This window comes from Amblyomma mixtum, chromosome 9 (assembly GCF_055824585.1).
Source record: "Amblyomma mixtum isolate Tamu chromosome 9, ASM5582458v1, whole genome shotgun sequence".
Lineage (NCBI taxonomy): Eukaryota > Metazoa > Arthropoda > Arachnida > Ixodida > Ixodidae > Amblyomma > Amblyomma mixtum.
The window spans coordinates 65,779,451-65,799,777 of NC_143020.1; the positions used below are offsets into that span (position 1 = coordinate 65,779,451).

The 20,327-nt window shown below is 44.7% G+C and overlaps 1 protein-coding gene across 2 annotated transcripts in view; it reads right to left on the reverse strand.

Moving 5' to 3' along the window:
• Window positions 1-2,414: 2,414 nt before the first annotated feature.
• Aplip1 (JNK-interacting protein Aplip1) overlaps window positions 2,415-20,327 on the reverse strand; it is a 28,313-nt gene continuing 10,400 nt past the window's right edge. For both annotated transcript variants that reach the window (XM_089560259.1, XM_089560258.1), the window contains 6 exons: window positions 19,346-19,426; window positions 16,339-16,442; window positions 13,401-13,505; window positions 11,105-11,184; window positions 8,688-8,786; window positions 2,415-7,157 (listed from right to left, as the gene is read on the reverse strand). In XM_089560259.1, coding sequence (XP_089416385.1) covers window positions 7,085-7,157; window positions 8,688-8,786; window positions 11,105-11,184; window positions 13,401-13,505; window positions 16,339-16,442; window positions 19,346-19,426 — 542 coding nt within the window. In that variant the 3' untranslated portion in view covers window positions 2,415-7,084. The remainder of the gene's footprint in view (window positions 7,158-8,687; window positions 8,787-11,104; window positions 11,185-13,400; window positions 13,506-16,338; window positions 16,443-19,345; window positions 19,427-20,327) is intronic.

Consider the following 20,327-nt stretch of genomic DNA (forward strand, 5'->3'; position numbering starts at 1 on the left):
AACTGCTCTCTTGACATCCCCACCAATCTTCTAGCAGTCTATTTCTTGTTTGTAATGTTTTGGCTATTCTGAAACCGTAGTGTTCCGCAGATTCTTGTGGTGGCATTGTGTACCGACGGTTGGAGGGCCTTACAATGGATAAGAATAAGTTCTATCGTTTCCTTGTACTGCATGCAGCAACAGCAAACGTCATCTGCGGTGTCAAAGCTCCTGGTTAAGCAGTGCCACCTAGTGACAAGTGAGAGAAATCTTACAAGTAAACACATAATTAAAACCATTCGGGTTGATCACTTCTTGGCACAATGGATTGGTGGTGCATTTAACAACAAGCAAGATAGCAGGTCGAATTCCCATGCCCAAAATATAAATTGTTTTTCTAACCAGGAATTGACACCACACAAATTGCTTACAATCTCCTGTAGGTGTGTTTCCTTTTAGGCTCGACACTTACTCTTTTGAGCGAGAACTGTCGTTTATAAATCCATGACAAACTGGGAGGCGTAGCCGGTAGTTGGGGTTCTGTGCCCCTGACAGAAGAGAATTGTGCTTGCAAAACAGCACACATCTCAAGCAACAACGACAACAAAAGTGTCAAAAGTTCAAACAAACCTGCAAACTGCAAAGCCAACGCAAAGCAGTGCACAGAGCAACAAAGCTGCCACCTTGCTGCAGCAGCAGGCATAAAAAATGAGCCCCAAATAAAAAAAAATCAGGCAAAAGCCCCTAAACAAAAGCTTCTCCAAAAAGCCTACAGGCTACATTCTAGCAAAACACTACGCTCCTCTCAAAAACCCACTCTATAAAAACACAAGGGGCGACACGCATTTCCTTTCAGAAAAACGCTGCCACTCTCATACAGGCACTCCAAAAAATTGTGTATGACAAGGTAAAAAAAAGGTACAAGCGTAAAAGCTAGACTAGTTGCACAAAATGGGCACGCGTAGTGCCTAGAACTTCTTTCCACCTACAAAAGACATTCTCCCTTTCTCTCTGCGATACTCGAGTTGCGCTTGCCCAAGGCTATGTAAAAACAGCATGGCACACTTCATCGTAAGCAGAGCAGGCACCTCTAATTAAGAACCGGTGCACTAAAAACACCCGCAAAAAGAATGATAGTCCTCGTTTCGGATGGAAATCCACGTGCACGCAGACCACACGACAGGGCGATATTTTATAATGTTTCATTTTCTTTTTTCGGTTTTCAAGTCAGTGAATTCAATACCCATGACTTGCGTGAATGGTAAGCTGTGCTCAATAACACAAAGGTGCTGAAAAGGAAACAAAATGCTACAAAATATGCCCTCAGGTAGCCATTAGTGTTGGCAAGATCTGTAATATACAGGGTGTCCCACACAAGTTGAACTAAAGGTACGAGGAAGCTGCTATGTCCCAAGCTGTACAGCAGCCTTGATTGGTTACATGGGCATTGGTAGTGGACTTAACAAGCAAGAACACATTTTTATTTCGGCTGGCTTATTCTCCAGCATGCAGATTCTGTACGTGCTTGCTTCCAACAAACTGTCCCAGCATTGGAGCTCTCTTACGGTGGCTCACCAACTTTAATGCAAAATGATGCCATTTCGAAAAAGTTAGGTTTACACTTAACATTTCTCAAAGGAAGCTGCAAAGGCAAAAAAAAAAAAAAGAAGGCATTCATGGCAACTACAATAGTTTTAACTTGGGCATGCCTTGGCCATGGACTCATTGTACTCACTGTATTTATTTACCCTCAGGGCCAAAGGCATTACAGAGTGGAGTGGCTAAAAAAACAACCGAATTACACACCTACATGCTTGATACCATATAGTTTCTTACTATTACCTAGAGGGAAAGCTGGCGGCGCTGCACTTCAGCCACCATGGACGCCCAAAGCATCATGGGCCGGTGAGCTACTTGTTGCGGGACAGTCGTATTTGTTCGGGAACACGGAGTGGCACTACTAAGACGTTTCATTCCGAAAACGCTGTTCGTGTGTGCGCAGACGACTTTCGCGCGAACGCAGTGGGCAAAACCCATAGTAGTGAAAACGCAACGACACACGACACCAATAAAAGATTTTACTCTTCCGAAATGCCATTAAAAAACGCCTTAAAGTATCTAAGCAACAAAATTTTTTTTAAAACATATTTTCTTTTAAAAGTGTGCCTGTTAATTACGAAATATTAATTTTTTAGTGTTCATCACTTGACCAATAGGAAAGCTAGTCATCTCTTATTTTGGGCAAATTTTGCACTTAAATGCTTTTCTGCTCGTTTGTTGCAATCATTAGACAAGATATTGAATGTTAGGACGTTTGTAGTTATCAAACAGCTTAATTTTTCCATTATTTTTTGGCCAAAAGTTGCAGTTCCGCAACAAGTAGCTCACCGCCCCATGATGCTTTGAGCGCCCATGGTGGCTGAAGTGGTCTCGAGGGGTCGCAATGCAAACTCCCATAGACGGGCTGCCAGCTTTCCCTCTAGGTAATAGTAAGAAACTCTATGCTTGATACAATATCCTGCGCCGCTATGCTCGACTTTATGCTTGGCTCAAGCTGTGTGGAACACCCCATATAAGACAACAGAGTGAAACCCTGTGCGAAATCAAAGCACAGAATGGCTCGAGCACGATATGATTGCCGCTCCTGCCACAGCATAAGCATTGTCCCGCAGGCACCGGTACTTCGCATTATATGTACAGCGACTACATTAACCAAATCACTATGTAGTCACCACTTTCTAAGCACGGCTCAGTGGCTATTAAGGGAGCGCTCACCCGAACAACATAGATGGTCACACATTCTGTCACAGAAGTAAATAGCATCTCCTATGATTAATGCGCCCATTTTGTGACCAACTGTTATGTGACAGAACAAAGAAAGTTAACATTCACTATCAGGCACGCACAGAGCAGGGTGCTGATAATTTTATGAACACAGCGTAGGCAGACCAGTTAGATGCAATTAATCCACCGAGGTATCTGCCATGTAACGCTCTTACGGCTCGCGTGGAAAGTACAACTGACGCAGCAGTGATAACTTTACAATAAGGCCTTCATGACGGAGACCTCAAAGAAACAGACATATCGATGCTCCACACACTGACGATAACTTAGTGATTAATGAGCAACGAGAACTGACAACACAAGCATATCGACGAGTAGTGAACAGTGCCATACAGCCACAATAGAATACATGACCACAAAGATTTACGTCTACATGTGTAACGTCGCAGAATGTATTTCGCACAGTGAGCATTCATTGAGAATTTCCATAAACACTGCTGGCCTGACGTTAACCTGCACTTGTCGCTCAAGACAGCAGTGGAAGCATGGTCGCCCCAGACAACAGTGCCAGATATAGCCTCGTTAAACGCGGTGCACATCCCCACAGGCGTAAATCTAGGGAAAATAAAACTCCCTATGATGCAAATCCCTAAACTGGGGAAACAGGGAAAACTTTGAGTTGACCAAAATGGAAAGTTAGTCTGCATTAAATTCTGCACTCTTGATGCGGATTAGAAAAAAATCTCTCCCGAGACGCATACAATCTCTAAGGTGGTTCTTGTGACTGACAAATAGGGTGATTAAGAACCCTTTTAAGGCACAAATCTGAAGAAAACAAACTTTTTTAGGGCGTAAGTCACTAATCTAGGGAAGCCTAGGGAAGAATTAGAGTTGAAATCAAAAGTTACTCCTCATAAGATTCTGCAATCCTGATGTGGATTAGGAAAAATTCCCCACAGACGCAACAAAGCCTCTAAGGGTTTCTAGTGATCGACAAACAGGGTTATTCAAGGTAAGACAATTAGTTTGTGCCATTGTGATGACCCGCCAAGAACAGATAACGAGATCAAAAAAAAATTGAAATGGGGGCAATGCAGTGAATGTCCACAGGCTTGCATAGCATTTCATCATACAGCATCGCATGGCAGGTTCCTTGACAAGACTATCAAGCAAGAGCTCACACCTAATGTCCCTTAATGATGAACCTCTTGGAGCGAGACATCGGAAGTGTCCCAAAGCCAACAAGACGGTACACACAATGCGAAAATAATGCCAGCAGAGAACAGAGGTCTCCACAATCCAATTAACAAAAGTTTGCGTCTCTACTACTGCCTGCGAATCAAATAATATGAGATACAGCTCTCAATTTGTCAGTAAAAAGAGTTGCAACATCAAATAAAGGCAACTCTTGTCACCTAGAGGCATTGATGAAGATGAAATAAAATTGAAATACCAATAATAATTAAGAAAAAACTTGAGTAAAATCAGACAAATAGGTGTCAAATACTGTTCCACCCTTACACATTCCGTTCACTCGATACAAACAGGGCAAAAATGAAGAATTAGATTATTGCATGCTGTTTCAACGACAGCGGATCCAAGACTCAACACCTTAACACCACGTTTTAACATTCTTCAGCGACCTCACTCTGACTCTCGATGAGCATTAACACCTCTTGCATCCTTTTCAAGCACAAACCACTCATGTGAAACATTTGTTGAACATCCAACACTCACAAAGAATGCCCGCCTACTCTGTGACAATGCAATGCAATAAAAAACAAGACCACTGATATTTTTATATGAAAAAAATAAAGCAAAGAGCAATGGCAGGTGAAATATCAGCAGTACATTTCACTGATCACAATCCGTGTAGGCACCTGGACTTTTTGGAGTTGCATTTTCTGAAACTGTCAACAATGTTTTAGTGCAACTCTTTGGGAAAAACTTAGAGACAAAAGACGGAAAAAAAAAGGAATGATGTTTCCCTAATAGGCATTGATTAAAGGAGAAAACTAGTATGTATTAACATTTGCAGTCTTGTTATGCCCGCACAACAAGAACAGACTGTCTGATAATCAATCGTACGAGTCGTAAAAACCTCATTAGAAGTTATCTAGTCACATCCTGTCCCATTTTATGTAACATCTGAAAAATAAAGCTGCCACCCATGAGCCGGTTTGTCATCTAGTGGGGCCACTCCAAATTTACACAGCTGCTCTGAGCATTTAATTCGAATTGCTCTAGGTGGCGTGACAATCTACAAATACTAATTCCTTTGAAAAGAGAACAAGAATGCCACATTTTTGAACATAGAATCTACAGAGAGTTTCACAACTACAATCAATCCAAAATGATCTCTGGGCTCATAAACGATGTCAAAAAACCGTGTGACCCTTCTAAATTTGCACTGATATGGCACCAATACCCACCAGGAGCTTTCTTTTACTGAAGACATGAAGTAATGAATGATGAAAAAAGCCTAATGCAATTTGAGTGGCAACATTTGTGGCAATAAATATCATGAAAAACCGACGTAACAGTGCGTTAAAAAAAAACCCGCATGGATGAAGCCAATTATCTTGCAGTCCACAGTCCGTGAACATGGAAATATATTCTGAGCGATGGATGACGCTTGTAGATTTGCTTCCAATGCAAGTGTTGGGAGCAAACAAAACTTGGAAAACTAAACCAGGACCCCTTTGTCTGCTTCAGGAAAAGGCTGGGTGCGGAAAGCACCCCGAATTCCGTCCCTGCCTACAGCGTTGCTTTGGAACATAAACTACATTACTAGTAGTAATAATCATAATAAAAACTACACACAAATGACCACAAATACCACCATAATATGGCATTCAGATCACATTCAATGGCACTCCAACAAAAATACTAGCCTGGTTGAAAACAGGACACACAAAAAAAAACCTTCAACGTTTGGCAATAAAGTTCCAGCAAGGATTTAATACTTTGGCTAAATAAAATGAAACGCACCACTCAGTAAGGTTACTTAACACTTGTGGAAGAGAATCAGTCTTGTCTGTAGACGTGCGCTGCAATAATTGACGCTTAATTGCAACAATGACTTGAGATCAAATTTTGCCTGCGTATGGGCATGAATGCCGAAACGGCATTGAATCAAGATGCATGCATGACTAACCACAAACAAACCCATAAAGGATTGTGACCTTAAAAACACTCGGGCAGTACAAGCACAGGCTATAAAAAAAGGAGATCGAAAGCATTAAAAAATAAGCCTTCTAACACAGCTGCAGTGAGAACTGTAGAAACATTTACGTTAGTGCAGTGTCAAGAAAAGACCATCAGATGGAGAGTTCTACGTTGACAATCTAAAAATTCAGCCTTAAGAATTTCTGTGCAAGGCTTAAAAGAGACCATCAATAAAAGCATTTGGACTGCCAACCTGTAGTACAGATCAATAGCGGATACTATTTAATGCCCTTCTTTCGCTTTCATGATGTGCTCTATCCTCATTTCCAGCTTCACTACTACGCACAGCTAAGCCCAGAAAAAATAAACCTCAAGGGTGCTGAAAATTCTTCGCAGACATAAAAAATTCCCAACATCAACAAAAACGTACAACCCCATGGCCATTTGCAAAGGATATACAAGTTCTTTCTTAAATCGGGTGATCCGCAAAAACATGTTCGTATCAAGCTCAGGTCAGCTTGTACAGTGGTGAGCAGCCTTGTCTAGAGCGCTCGGGCGGTGCACTTCCTTGCAAACAAATCCAGATTTTGTGGCAGCCTCTAGGGTCCAGCTGCAACGCTTGCACGGAAGTAGCGCCAGATAGCCTCGTAAACGAAGCAGGCATGAAAACTTTGCCCTGTAATGAGTGGCGGCTCTCTAATCTTGGTTTTTGTTACCAAGTGTGCACTGCTCAAGCGCTCTAGACAAGACTGCTCACCACTGTACATCCATCACAACAATAACGAACAGATTAAGCATCTCCCGTCTTCTGGTTGTGCTCCCAATAGGTCCCATTTTCAATGCTGATTGTTCTCAGCACCAAACAAGCCTGCCACATGTTTTAAAAGCTTTAAGATTCTGCTTTCTTCAAGACGTCCGCCTTCCAAGCCCTTGCGAGTTCTCGCTCAAAAAGCAAGCGAATACGCTAAGCTGCAACGGAAATACATCACTCTCTCTCAACACACTGGTAAATCAACCAGAAACAAAAGCGCAAGGAAAGAAACGCTCTCAATGCGGTAACAGGCGGTCAAAACCTCAACTCAAGAAAACAGCGCAAGTCGGTGTTCAACAGAAAGGCTGCAGAGACGGTTCCCACTGCCTAACTGTACTACGTTCACTCTATGTAGATATCTTCAACAGGGTAGGCCATCTCGACAAACTTTTGGTAGAACCTCCTAAAGGCTCGCCTGCAATCAGGAAAAAAAAAACACCACATCAAAATACAGAGTACCTTTATTACGTGATGCAAAGTAATCGATCAACACTATGATGCTATGTGTGTTAATATGCCCAAATTGCTGGCTGCTACTGATAGCACTCATGACTAGTGCCAGGCCACACTGGATACTTGTCTGAAAAACCTGAGGGGACACTTGAGCTCTGCCTTAAGGGCATGGCACGATAGCATTAATGGGTCACTTCGGCAACCTAGGGTTCTCTTTGTACATAACTTCAAACACACGGTCATGCTCTAAATTACACTCATAAATCGTGAGGAGTCCTCGTACCACTCCTTGCGCATGGTGCAACGGTGTAATAAATCACAATACAGCTAAGACATGCTAACTACTAGCAGGCTGGTTAACAAACACTGAATAGCTAACTTTTTAACTATCACTGTTAGGCTCCTTAATTATTGAGAGGCGTGTAGGCCACCGGAAGTAACACCCATACCAGTTTTTAGAATTTCGAAAGCGTGGCTAGCCTCGGCGCTGTGGCCCAACGAATTTTGACTATTCCGACGGGTTACATGCACCGGAGAGGTTGCTTTGTCTCCAAGCTTCTCGAAAGCAGCACGATGTAGCCAATATATGTTGGGCGCTGAGCGCACAGTGCGTACCCCTGGCAGGTATCATGGAGTCACCGCTTAAAAGCAACAGATACGCAATGATGTAATTGTAATTAAGAGCAGCAGTTGAAAGTTCCACTTACAAATCTCTCACGCCACAGATACGTCAGCACCGCATATAGGTCGGCTCCCTCAATTTCAAATGACCATTTTTTGCAGGAAGTCGACACAGCTTCAATGTGTGTGCCAAAGCTTCAATGCATTTCATGTAACGACATTGTGTGCTCGAGAAATACACGATTTTGAAATTGCCTATAGTCACTTTCACTTCCAACCTTTTTTGTGGGCCAGATCTCTTCGAAATATCTGCTTATTCACAAACTATTCACAGAAAATTACTGTTGGCTCCGAATTCACTGGGAACCGAGAAACCACTATTTGCACGTGCCTAGTAAACAGGGGTTGTTTCTCCAAGCTTCCAGGTCTCTCTGCGATGTGCACAATGCAATTCCTTTTACGCTGCACCAACTTTCGGCTCTTATGACTCTGGCGTCATCTCTGACTGAGCGGCAGTACTCTATGTACCTGCATGTCACACATGAGTGTGTTTTTGCGTTCAACTTCTACCCAAGCAGCGCAGGTAATCGGCCCAATATTGCAAATGGATGGTTTCACTCCGTTCCTTTGCAGGCCCAGCATTTGTGAATACATTTCCAATATTGAGCCAATTACCTGTGATGCTTTGGTAGTTACGCTGACTCTGACGGCAAGGGACGCCACACAACCCACCAGCTTAAGAGCTGCGCTCTAAAAAATAAACTGCAACTGGGACCCCGGGTTTACGTAAAGCTTCCTCTCAATAGACAGATCGTTAGGCTTACAGCAGGCACTGGATAGATCACCACCTTTTTTCCCTTGGTGCACTTACCCCACAGCCTCGGCCACTTCCCGCGTGGACCCCTCGGCCCGGAACACATGGCAGGCAAAACGCTCTCGCAGGGGGTGCTTTGTGATGAAACCAAAATACCTGCAATATGAGAGGGTGCATTCCTCCGGTGTTTTTCACTACACCCATCCTCCCATAATTCAAACTCAATAGGACAGGGAAAACTTTTTTCAATACTGCAGAATTTGAGTTCACAACAGTGTTTCGAAAGCCTAACATGCTCTCAGTACAAAAGCACCTGACCTGTTCAAATGTATGAGATTACCCTGCGTTCACGTTTGTGAATATGAAACGCAGAAGCACAGGGACAGAAAAACAACTGCCACAGGAAGGAATGTGATGTAGAGAAGAGGAGGTATACATATAAAAAAAAGAACACAAGCACAGGAAACTGAACATAGAGAGTTAAAGAAGAATATTCAAATTGCAAGAAAATAAACTAATTCGAATCTGACTGTTTACCAGATCAGTGAACTCCATTCAGTGCTAGTACTACAAAAGTAGCAGGGGGTTGTCAGCACAGTGGCTTCCATGTGCAGAACACTTTTTCATATTTAGAAAGCTTCGTAACAACTTTTCTTGACTGACATCAAATTTTCGATGTAAAACAAAAGAAATGCACGACTTTTGAGCCTCTCTCTCACAAAGAAATCCAACTGAAAGAAATTTTGAATCCTGTTAAGTCAAACTACGGAACCCATAAAATTCCTTGGGAAACACCAACAAATATGAAAAAAAAAATTATTTTAATTTTGAAACATGCTTTTCATACAAATGCACCTTCACTATATCGAAAGTTGCAGTTGTAATTCAGCATCACACAGAGCCTGGAATTCTCATGACATGAAGAATGGCACTTGTGTGATATAATTTGGTCAAGGCAACCGAATTATATCTCTGAAGAATCCTGGGTGATCCATGTCACACCTGCTGTGGTGACTGCACCTGCCAGCCCTACAAATGTCTTGCACATGTTAACCACTCACTCTCTTTCCCTGAGGAATATCAACTAGAAATTAGATACTTTTCATCACTACAATATTATTTTCTTACAAAGGGCACTAAGCAATATAGTGATTCTTCCTGTAGGTTGACGCAATTATATAAGTTGCCACCAAAACTGCCATGCTTCAAGCACTAACTAGCTCAAACAGATAAAGGGATAAAGCGTGTCATGGAGTCAAGGAGAGCTCTGCTTGTAAGTAAATGGACTCTAGCTTTCACGAGAATTCCGACAAATAAATTAAACCCATTCCCATCATTCAATCATTCCAACTAATGGCCACAAGAACAAGAAAAATGAAATCTTGGCTGAAAACACATGTAGTTCCAGAAAAATGGTTAATTCTGCACATTTTCACGTGAAGCTAGGGGCCTTGGTCAAGATGGCTGAAGGCCAGTCTCCTTCTAACAGTTAAACCATGCAGGAGTGGCAAGAAAAAGTAAACAAATCCAACAGCTGCTCACAGACTTGACGCTACAATTGGTGCACAAAATATCTTACAGGAACAAGTGCAGTTGTTGCAACGTCAGACTTCTTTAGGGCCTTGGGCAGTCCTTGCGGCACATATACCAAGTACAGTTAGTGTGCACTCAGGCCAGTGACCACCGCATCCCAATCTACACACCCCGTATAACTAACTGAACACATTAGTGGAGCCCCCATCATGCATCCCCTGTTCATGCGACGACCCCCATTCTAAGATGGAGTGGGACGGGCCCTGCGAATCCCCCATAGGGATGATGAATTACAAGCCTCGATTATAGGACGGAAAATTGTGCAAGCCCCACTTCGCATGATGGCCGGTGGGAACGATCCAGAATGAGACATGCTGGTGGAGCACTTCTCAACTATAGCTGCAACGAAGCACACGCTTCTCCACACAGGACATTTCATTGGATTCGGGTAATGGTATCATTTGCAGGAGCATTAAGATTTCCACTGCCCCCGCCAGCGCCCTGTGTACCTCACCAAATGCTGCCAAGCAATGCACAACAGGCTTTATATAACCTTAGAAGGCGTTTGCTTCCCTCTTTCCAGAGTTCCTTCAAGCATTCCTGCGTACGAAATGTATTGTGCCCACAGAAGACGTCATCACAACTTCCCCCTAATGCTATGCTGTGTGCAGAAACTTGAATGCCATTGTGGCACTAATCGGCGATTGCGTCGCCATATGAAAGGCTTGTGCAAAAAATGCTGGCCCACTTTAGCCGCAAGCTTGACACATTCCAACCCTTGAAATCAGTCACTATCCAAAAAACTGTTTACTTGCCTTTTAGCAGCAGCAAACAAATGGTACACACCTAATGCAACCTTCAGCACCATATTTGAAGGGCACATTAGCTTTTGCAATTGCATCGCAAGTCAGCAACGTTGCTCAACAATGCTAAACACTCACTTGTGGTCCTTTGGGTGATATCCGCAGAAGGTAACGTTCTTCAAGTTGAAGAAGTAGTCATGGGTTGGCACATGGTTAGGCTGCGGGAAGATGAACATGCGCGTGACTACAAAAACTAACATCTCCTACAGCATCCTTGAAAATGAAGACATGTACAGCATAGTCAGAAATTCCGCATTGTTCAATTATTATTGTCAGCATTATCTAATCTTTCCAAGCAAGAAAAACACATAAGCTGGCATTTTGGCATCAGTACTCTTTTGCAACTCCACGTTCATGGAGTTTTCTTACCAATGGTTACCAATGCACTACCAACAGTTTATCGCCCCAAAGTAACTAAGGCTGTAAAGGGCACTGTAGTAGAGGGCTCTGGATAATTTTGACCCCCTGGGGTTCTTTAAAGAGCATTCACATCACACAGTACATGGGCCTCTATAATTTCACCTCCATCGAAATGCAACCACTGCAGCCGGGACCGAACCCGCGTCTCTTGGGTCAGCAGCCGAGCACCATAACCACTGAGTCAGCTCAGCGGCTACATGCGAGTAGAGATGGTTTTCGAGCCATACCATAAACTCATTTTTGTGCAGCGAGCGCTGGAACTGGGGCACTTTACATATCAAGCATCAGCATCCTAATTGGCATTGCTCTACAGTGCCACCTCGCAGCTCCAAATGGCTGTCGCTTCACTGGGTTTGCGGGGATATCGAAAACAGTCATTCCCGCATAGCACCCCAGATCTTTGAATTAGCAAGGCTGGTGCAGGCCACTGGTTCAAATTATCCTGTGAAGTTTACATCACAAATTACAGGACCACAAAAATTCTTTTAATTATCCGGGATTTCGAATTAAACGAGTTCGAACTATCAAAGTTTTTGCTGTAGTTCTTGCCTGCTCCCTTACAAACCTCCACATGAAAGTCCCTATGCTCAGGTACCAAACCTCGTTATAGCAATGCAAGGATTCTATAAAGCGGGTCCTGTTGAACCCTTTGGTCCCGTGGAGTACTTCTTGGGCTCCTTGAGCTCCTGAATCCATGCAGGCTCCAGCCTCCGCACTTTCTCGTGCCGACCTAATCGTGCTGTAGCTGCACGCCATAGATTGTTTCCCTGTACAGCCAGTCATTACTAATTGAATTTGCACACTTTCTGGGGACCTGCAAGTCTCAATGCTCTTTTTTGCACACACATTATGCCAGAAGCAATGGAAGCCGTGATATGTGGGGTTCCTCAGCACTTTCTGAAAGCAACCAGGGTTTCACCCCAGGCTGAAAAGGTTGAGGACCTTCCCTCTAAGGCACCTTTAGAAAATGAGGGGGCTGGGCACCTTTCCCAGGCATTTCTAAGCAGAAAAAAAACAAACACTGGCAAGAAAATGTTAGCACGTACATGAAATACTGGTGAAATACTGGTGGCAATGGGATTTTTTCTCTTTTCCCTTCTTAAATGCAGTAAATATACTACATCAGTGAAGTGGTAGGCTAATAAGACCATTTCTGTGCTCACTACAACCCAAGCAGAGCAGCCCAAGCTACTGCCGACTTCTCCTAGATTTGAGGCAAGAATAAAGAGAGAATCAAACAGAACCAGAAGAAAAAATACTAGAGGGGGCATTTGAGCTACAAGGGACCTTATCGAGGACCTCCACATCCTATACGATACCAGGGTGAGCACACAGTATGCCCCGCCTTTAAGGTACGACGCAATAGCGTTAACGGGTCAATGCCCATATATGCAGAATTGCGTCACTCTCTACTTTACATTCATAGATCCCTGGGAGTCCTCGCACCACTCCTGGCGCAGTGGTGCAGCGGTTAAGCGATGTGCCACTGCCCTGCGATGGTAGGGGCACGTGCTCCCACCAATGGGGACTGTGCAACCCAGGCTACCCTTCCCGAGCAACCTCTCACGACCAATCATCAACCTAACTGCCACCTGCCACAGTGGTCATTTGCTCACAATCCTGCGGGCAGGTTGTGACAACGCCAGAAGGTCACATGACGTAGGTGGCCCACCTAGGCTGCCAGAGTGGCTGGCTGCTCTAGCTGCAAGGCTTCAAACAGTCACCGATGCTGATGGCAACGTTGAGACGGGAATTTTTTCTGATATCAGGGTATTAATGCTCCCGCAGTAAAATGTACTATCGCCCTATCCAGCTAAATTTTCCTGCCCACCTCCCGGAGCCTAAACAAACTTACCAAATAAAGAATATGGAAAGGAATCCTTCAAAGCACAACAGACAGAGAGACAACAACTGAGAGGAAATGCAATGCAACTGAGACAAGTAAGTTGCTTACAGCTGGTCGCCCACGGTCCACCATCCGAAGGCCGAGATCCGTGACTTCAAGGACACAGGGATGCGAACCGTGCACGCCAACTTCAGAAGCATTGGCCTTGGCAACCTGTTGTAGAGAGAGAACATAACGTTCCTCAAGTCAATTAGCATCATATAAACAGTAGTGCATATCTGCATGAAATCCAGTTTTTGAGTGCACTAACTCACCCTTCACAGGTCCAAAATAATTGTATCTTATGGTCCCATTTACATCAATTCATGCTAAAAGTAGCATCTATTTAGTTCACAGCAAAAATGACTAACTTCAGCAGTTGCCAGAAGCAGAAGCTGGATATGTAATACAGAACTAACCCTTCAATATTCTTTTTCCTTTGTGAAGCATGCCTATGGAAGATCTTTTGCACCAAAAAAAAAAGAACACCGCAGTTCATCACACAAATCAAGTAGAAACTATTTCGTTGAAAGACACAGTTCTGTCCATTCTTGCACGTTTTTCTTAGTGTGGCAAGTCCTGTAAAACAGCCATATCCCAGCCAACAGCTTGCCATCATTGTGTCTGATGGAGAATACATGCCCAAGCCAGTCATCATCCTTCCTCACTTTACTCCAGACAAGACTTCACCATGCCTGCCTACACGTGCCCCTTTTGAGCATCCAGGCTGCAACCATGGTGCATTCCACCCAAAGTAGTTGATTTTTCCACCACCTATTGCAAACAACCACAACTACATTTACCTATGTGCAGTTCACATTAGTTCCAGTAGGTGGCAGCACTTAGACAAATCAGAGTGCCCTGCACACTCAAAGAGAACGTGTTGCGCCTTCATAAGTGCCCTCTACAGTGTAATCAACACTAGTACGCATCTAATGGCATGTTTCCCAGAAGCAGTGAGATGAAATGAAGACGGCTAGTGATAATGCAAAGTGGGCTGTCTAAATCACAAAAAGGTCTGGGGGCACTTAAGCTCTGGTTTAATTAATGGGCCCCTACTTTGGCCTGTGGTGCTCCTCTTTGCATATCCCTTCACAGACACAGACACTGTCGGACATACAAGGCAGGGCTAGCGACGTGCCTGACTCACTACCCGTGAGCCACAGGTTCGATTCCCATCTAATTACCCCGACTCAATTTTCAACGCAATTATTTTACATTACATTCTTACAAGTGACAATGACATCTGAATCATGTAGGAACCTTGTAATCGCAATTTATCTAATGTTTTAGTCACTTTCGAATTCTGCAGCTCCACAAGTGATGTCATAATCCTCTTGACCAATCAACATTTGCTCGACACACAGAAACGTAAGGAGAGGAGCATGGCAAATCAGCTTAATTGCGATGGTTGTAACTTTGCTACAGTCGAACCCGGATATATCGAATTCAAAGGGGATCGGAAAATAGTTCGATATAGCGAAAATTCGATATACAGATATAGGCTAAAACTGCACTCCCGATCATAACAAATTGTGGCTTACTGTTTGGAACAGCCGCGAATCACATAGTATAGGCACGCAATGTGAAAGCACTTTATTTCGCGGAAAAAAAATTACTAATTTTGGGCTGCTTTTTCCTCTGGGAAACGAAGTTCAAAACACTGGTCTCGATCTTCTCGAGACTGTCCAGGTGCGAGAGCCCAGTGCCTGCCATTTCGCTGCAACAGCGCCGAATCAGGCTGAGCGCTGACGCCAGTTCAGTGGCTGCGCACGGACGCGTTTCTTAGACAACACAGTTGCCCTCGTCGTCGTTGGAATCAGCGTCATGAACGCCAGCTATTCCGGCCACAATGTCCTCATAAGCGAGGTCGGCTACCACCTGAACTTCGCTATCAGCGTTATATTAAAGTCCTCAACAAGACGTAGCGGCACCGGGAAAATTGGACAAGTCGCGAAAGGTCCAAGCACTCATCGTCATCTAAATCTTCCGGACATTCATCTCCGGCCACTTCAAGGCCTGCCTTTCCAAAACAGTTGGCTACTGTGGCCTGCGTCATGTCGCGCGTTGAAACACAGGCACACACAAGAAAAACACGCGAGGCGCAGATGGAGCGGTCCAAGCGAAGCCTATGCGAGCGGCAGTCAACGCGGCTGTGAAGAAACGACAGAGGGAAAAGAAAGAGCAGGGAGAAAGATCAACGCTCTGGGCTTCGCTTTTTTTTTTTTTTCTGAGCTCTCTCTTCTCCCCAGACCCACGAGCGATCGTTTTCTCTCTCTTCCTTTCCCCAGGAGGCTTGGAAACGTCAACTCCATGCCGTGCACTCTTCGCTGAACTCCAATGATCTTGACCAAGCACATGCCGGCAATAGGTACGAGAGGAGCGGGAAAGCTTGCGCCGGTGATGCGCGAAAACAGGGGGGGGGGGGGGGGGAGAGGCCCTGCGCCTGCTGACTGACTGCGGAAATGTTCTCCGCTGAGGCGGCTGAGGATCGGACAGGAATGTCTTTGGGGAAAGTGCACCTTCCAGGGGCGCGGCGTGGCGTTCGATATAGTATCCAATATCTGGCGAAAATGGAATTCGATATACAACGCAACTGTCCTATACTTTTACATAGTATTTTCAAGGGGGTAATCTGTGTGTTCGATATAGCCAATAATTCGAAATATGCAGGTTCGATATATCCGGGTTTATTAATCAGACTTTTCAAAAAAATGTTTGCGACCACCCATTCTGGAGATGATGCCTCACAACCATAAGGGGTAGAAAATATTTTCGGCCAGAGGGTGGTCAGTAGACCTTTAAGGCTATAGTGTTAAGTCATTAAGTCTTTGCACCACCACAGGTGGCAGCACTGCCACTGAATTGTTTCAAAGAAGGAAAGAGGCAAAATTCAACAAGGGTGCCACCTGAGAAGAAAAGAAAAAGCCTCAAAAGAGGAAACAAGACGGAGATCAACCTTTCTACATGAAAGCCGCTCTCCTGCTTTCTCCTTCCCCTCGCTCACCTTGCGTATGGCCTGGCAGAAGACGTCGCTGCCCTTGTGGCAGGACACTTCAACCGAGCCCAGGAAGTCCAGCAGGTACCGCTCCTTCCTCATCTGCTGCCCCTCTGCGCAACACCACATCAAAGATGCAGGATCACCCTGTACATGCTTCACAAGAAGACCACCATCAGCCTGAAGGCCTCTCCCATGTCTCTCCAATTAATCCTGTCCTTTGCCAGTTGCGGCCACCGTATCCCCGCAAACTTCTTAATCTCATCCGCCCACCTGTCTTTCTGCCGCCCCCTGCTACGCTTGCCTTCTCTTGGAATCCACTCCGTTACCCTTAAGGACCAGCGGTTGTCTTGCCTTCGCATTACATGCCCTGCCCAAGCCCACTTCTTCCTCTTGATTTTGACTAGGATGTCATTAACCCGCATCTGTGCCCTCATCCACTCTGCCCGCTTCCGGTCTCTTAACGTTACACCTATCAATGAAGGCTTTAGGAGCGGTTAAGGAAGACCACCACCACTAAAGATACCATCTTTACTCGATTCTAACTGGCCTTTGATTGCAACGAGCACCCGGTTTTCAAGGTCAAGAAGAAAAAAGTTCGATGACTTCGATTGTAAAGTGTACCAGATTTTCATGCTTCAGTAAAGAAACAAATCTTTTCAATTGGAACCGCCAACACTTACTGCAACCACTGTAATGTAATGATGACACAAACTGCATGACCACCTCAATAGCGTTAGCTTTTCTTAGCTCATTCTTTCGCGCCCAAGTCAGCATCCACGATGCAGACTTTGGCAATGCACCAAGATGCTGTGTGCCCTGGAAAGAAGGGGTGGTGGTGATAGCGTGCTCGGTTCAGGGCTGTCCAGCTGTGCTGGTGTGCAATTAGAAAGGCTCTGCACACAAAAACACAAGGTTTTTTTTTTCAACCTGGTGTTGTAATGAACTCTGCACATCTTCGCAATCAAAGTTCCCATGTTGGCTCAAGTCCAGGTTGGTACCTTGCTGACATAACACTTCTGATGCTAGTAAGACCTATTTGCATCAACGACTGCGCGACTGCAGTAGGCTACATAGGCGATATCAATAATATCGATGCACAAGAAATACCAAGCGCCATTTTGTGATGCCAATGAGAATAGGGTGTTGCTGGCGCAGTTTCATTTTCGTACTTGATTCTAATGCGCCTGTCACTTTTAGACAATCTTTTCCGGAAAAAAGTGCACTTGAGAATCGAGTGAATACAGTATACAAAAATGGAAACACATATGTGCTGCATACATTTACAGCCAAATCACTGTACTGAAGTGAATGTCCCAATAACAAAGCACATGCGATGAACACCAACAAGCACAGTACATGCCTCTCCCAATCCATGCTATGACATGTGTGCCGCTACTACTGGTCTATGGTACTGTGGTACACAAAGCAACTGTGACAAGTTCCAAGGTTCAGCTAGTGCGCGGTTATTTCAGAGCGGAAATGATGCCAGGGACACCAAAATCACAGAGGCAGACACTCACACTTTAGCTGTAGACTTCTCTTGAAGCCATTTCTTTTAAGTTTGGGTGTTCTGCACCACTGTCTATGACAGGCATCTGAAGTACGCTAGTGAAAATCCCACAAGAAAGCATGGAACTGCGAGCAAAGTCTGAATTTCTGCGCTTCCCTTTAGGCAGACTGTCATTATATTCAAATGGAAGCCCTGGTCTTCTCAACATCCATGCTTTATGAAGGCTGCTGATAATTTTAATTCTGAACATGAATTCAAACGCATGTTGTAAACAATCTAATTTTCTCAAGTACCTCATTTTCACATTTTTCGCGAATCATGCAGACCCCGCACAAAAATTGATCCTGCAACTAATTTAGGGAAATGAAACGCTAAGGAGCCTATCATGTCTACTGTGCAAATCAGTGCTCACGAAATACTCTGACACTTTACCGAAATTCGCAAAAAATAAGTTCTTTACACTATTTTCCGGTTTGAGTTTGAATTACCACGAGCCAACTGTGTGGTCCATAGCCTGCAGCTTGCCAAATTTGCATATTAAGCAAGTAAACTTGCTTCACAAGACACCACAGGCTGAACTGCAGGAGTCAGTAACCTGAGCAGGACTGTAAGCAAAGGGGCAGGCTGTTACAAAGGTAGCATAGAAGAGGAAACAGTGCACAGACAGGATGTGAGATGACAGGATACTGCCTGTCCTTCTCATCCATCTAGCATGCTGTTCCCGAGCTGTGAACTTCATCCACAAAAGGCCACTGACTGACTTCTTCAGCCTTGCAAAGCTCTTGTTGTTCAAGGCTTGCCATCTATCACCTTTGTGTGTGCGTACGCGTGTGTGTGTGTGTGTGTGTGTGTGTGTGTGTGTGTGTGTGTGTGTGTGTGTGTGTGTTTGTGTGTGCGTGCGTGCGTGCGTGCGTGCGTGCGTGCGTGCGTGCGTGCGTGCGTGCGTGTGCGCGCGCGCGCGCGCGCGCGCGCGTCTCACATAAATAATGGACTTCTACAAGCCTAGGAGGATAAAAGCTTCAGTGTGTGCCTTCCTTCACAGAATACATCAGGTGTCCTACTTACATGGTCAGTGGATATATTTAGGATGTTTTCAGTTATGGCACACAGCCACTTTGCGGATAGTTTCTCAGCGGTCCCATGAGACACGTCTTAACGAGGTGTCACCGCATTCAGCCAGCCATGGATGCCATAACTAAGCAGGATTCTCGTTATTTTAAACTACCTAGCTTACTTTGAACAGCCAGCTTATTCAAACAGGTGCTTTCGTCCAGCCAGTGAAGACCAAGCATATTAAAGAGGCTCACATCTGAACAAATTGTCAGTACTTTTCTATTCGGATCACTGACAGCTGCCTGTACATCAAAGTGTTAAGTGATACCCTTCAAATTCACCACATTCAACTACACTCTTGAGATTTACTCTTTCAAACCTTTGGCCTTAATACAGTTTAGCACTTTGTTTCCACCCCAACTTCTACATCAGGAAGCACATCCCCCATACCTGAGCCAATGTCTGAGTAGTCAGCGTCGATCACGTAGGCACTTGGGAAGATCCCCGAGGCTCCTGTCCTCAGGTTGACGCCTACGCAAATGGAATTGAGGGGGGTGGGGGAGGGGAACGTGTAAGTGCTGGCCACTCATACCAATCAGCTGAGCAAGGTGACAAAACTGGCACCAAAATCACTCCAGCATACAACGTCTCAACAACTCCAGGAGTAAAGTGTCGATGACTTTGATTTCAATTGTGCACGGAATGCGCGACCACAGAAAGCACAGTGCTTAACATGTGTCTGGTCCACTCACTGCATTCCGACCCACTTTTCCAAGCAATTCACACCAGAGAAGCTGACCACCACACCAGGGGAAAGCTTGTACCCACTGAAAAAACAGTGGGTATCCCCAGAAGCATTTGGAATCCACCTTGGAATCCACTGTTGCTATGCAGTTACAGCAGGCTTTCATTGTGCCTTTACTATGTCATCCCGCTCATTGCTGCAGCTGTGTGCTGTCAGTAGATGCCTCAGGGCTTACGTGTGACAAGCATGGCTCACGAAAATGAGTCCAATGGAGGCAACGCCAGTGCAATATCCAGTGCAATATCCCCCAAACAGGTGCATGAGATGTAGCATTGGGGCTCAACGCTGCAGCACGTTACTCCTCTGCCGAAGGGAGTTAACACTGTGATCGTACTTGCGAGCAGCCTGCAAACAATGCTTGGGGAGTCGTGACAAAAGAAATGCAAGCAAATGCATTCCACTGACTTTTAATTTTGACATGTGTCTACCCTTCCCTGTAAATATACATGTTTTGGAGCATGAACAGCATCATATTTTTGAGCACTACGCTCGTAGCTCATATGAATGCATTCTGGTACCAATTCCTAGCGCATAACTGACCGATCAATTTACTCCATCCGCCGTTTGGGCTCCATGACCTTAATTCTTAGAATCGCACATCACGAACGTGTAGCAGCGTTTAACTGG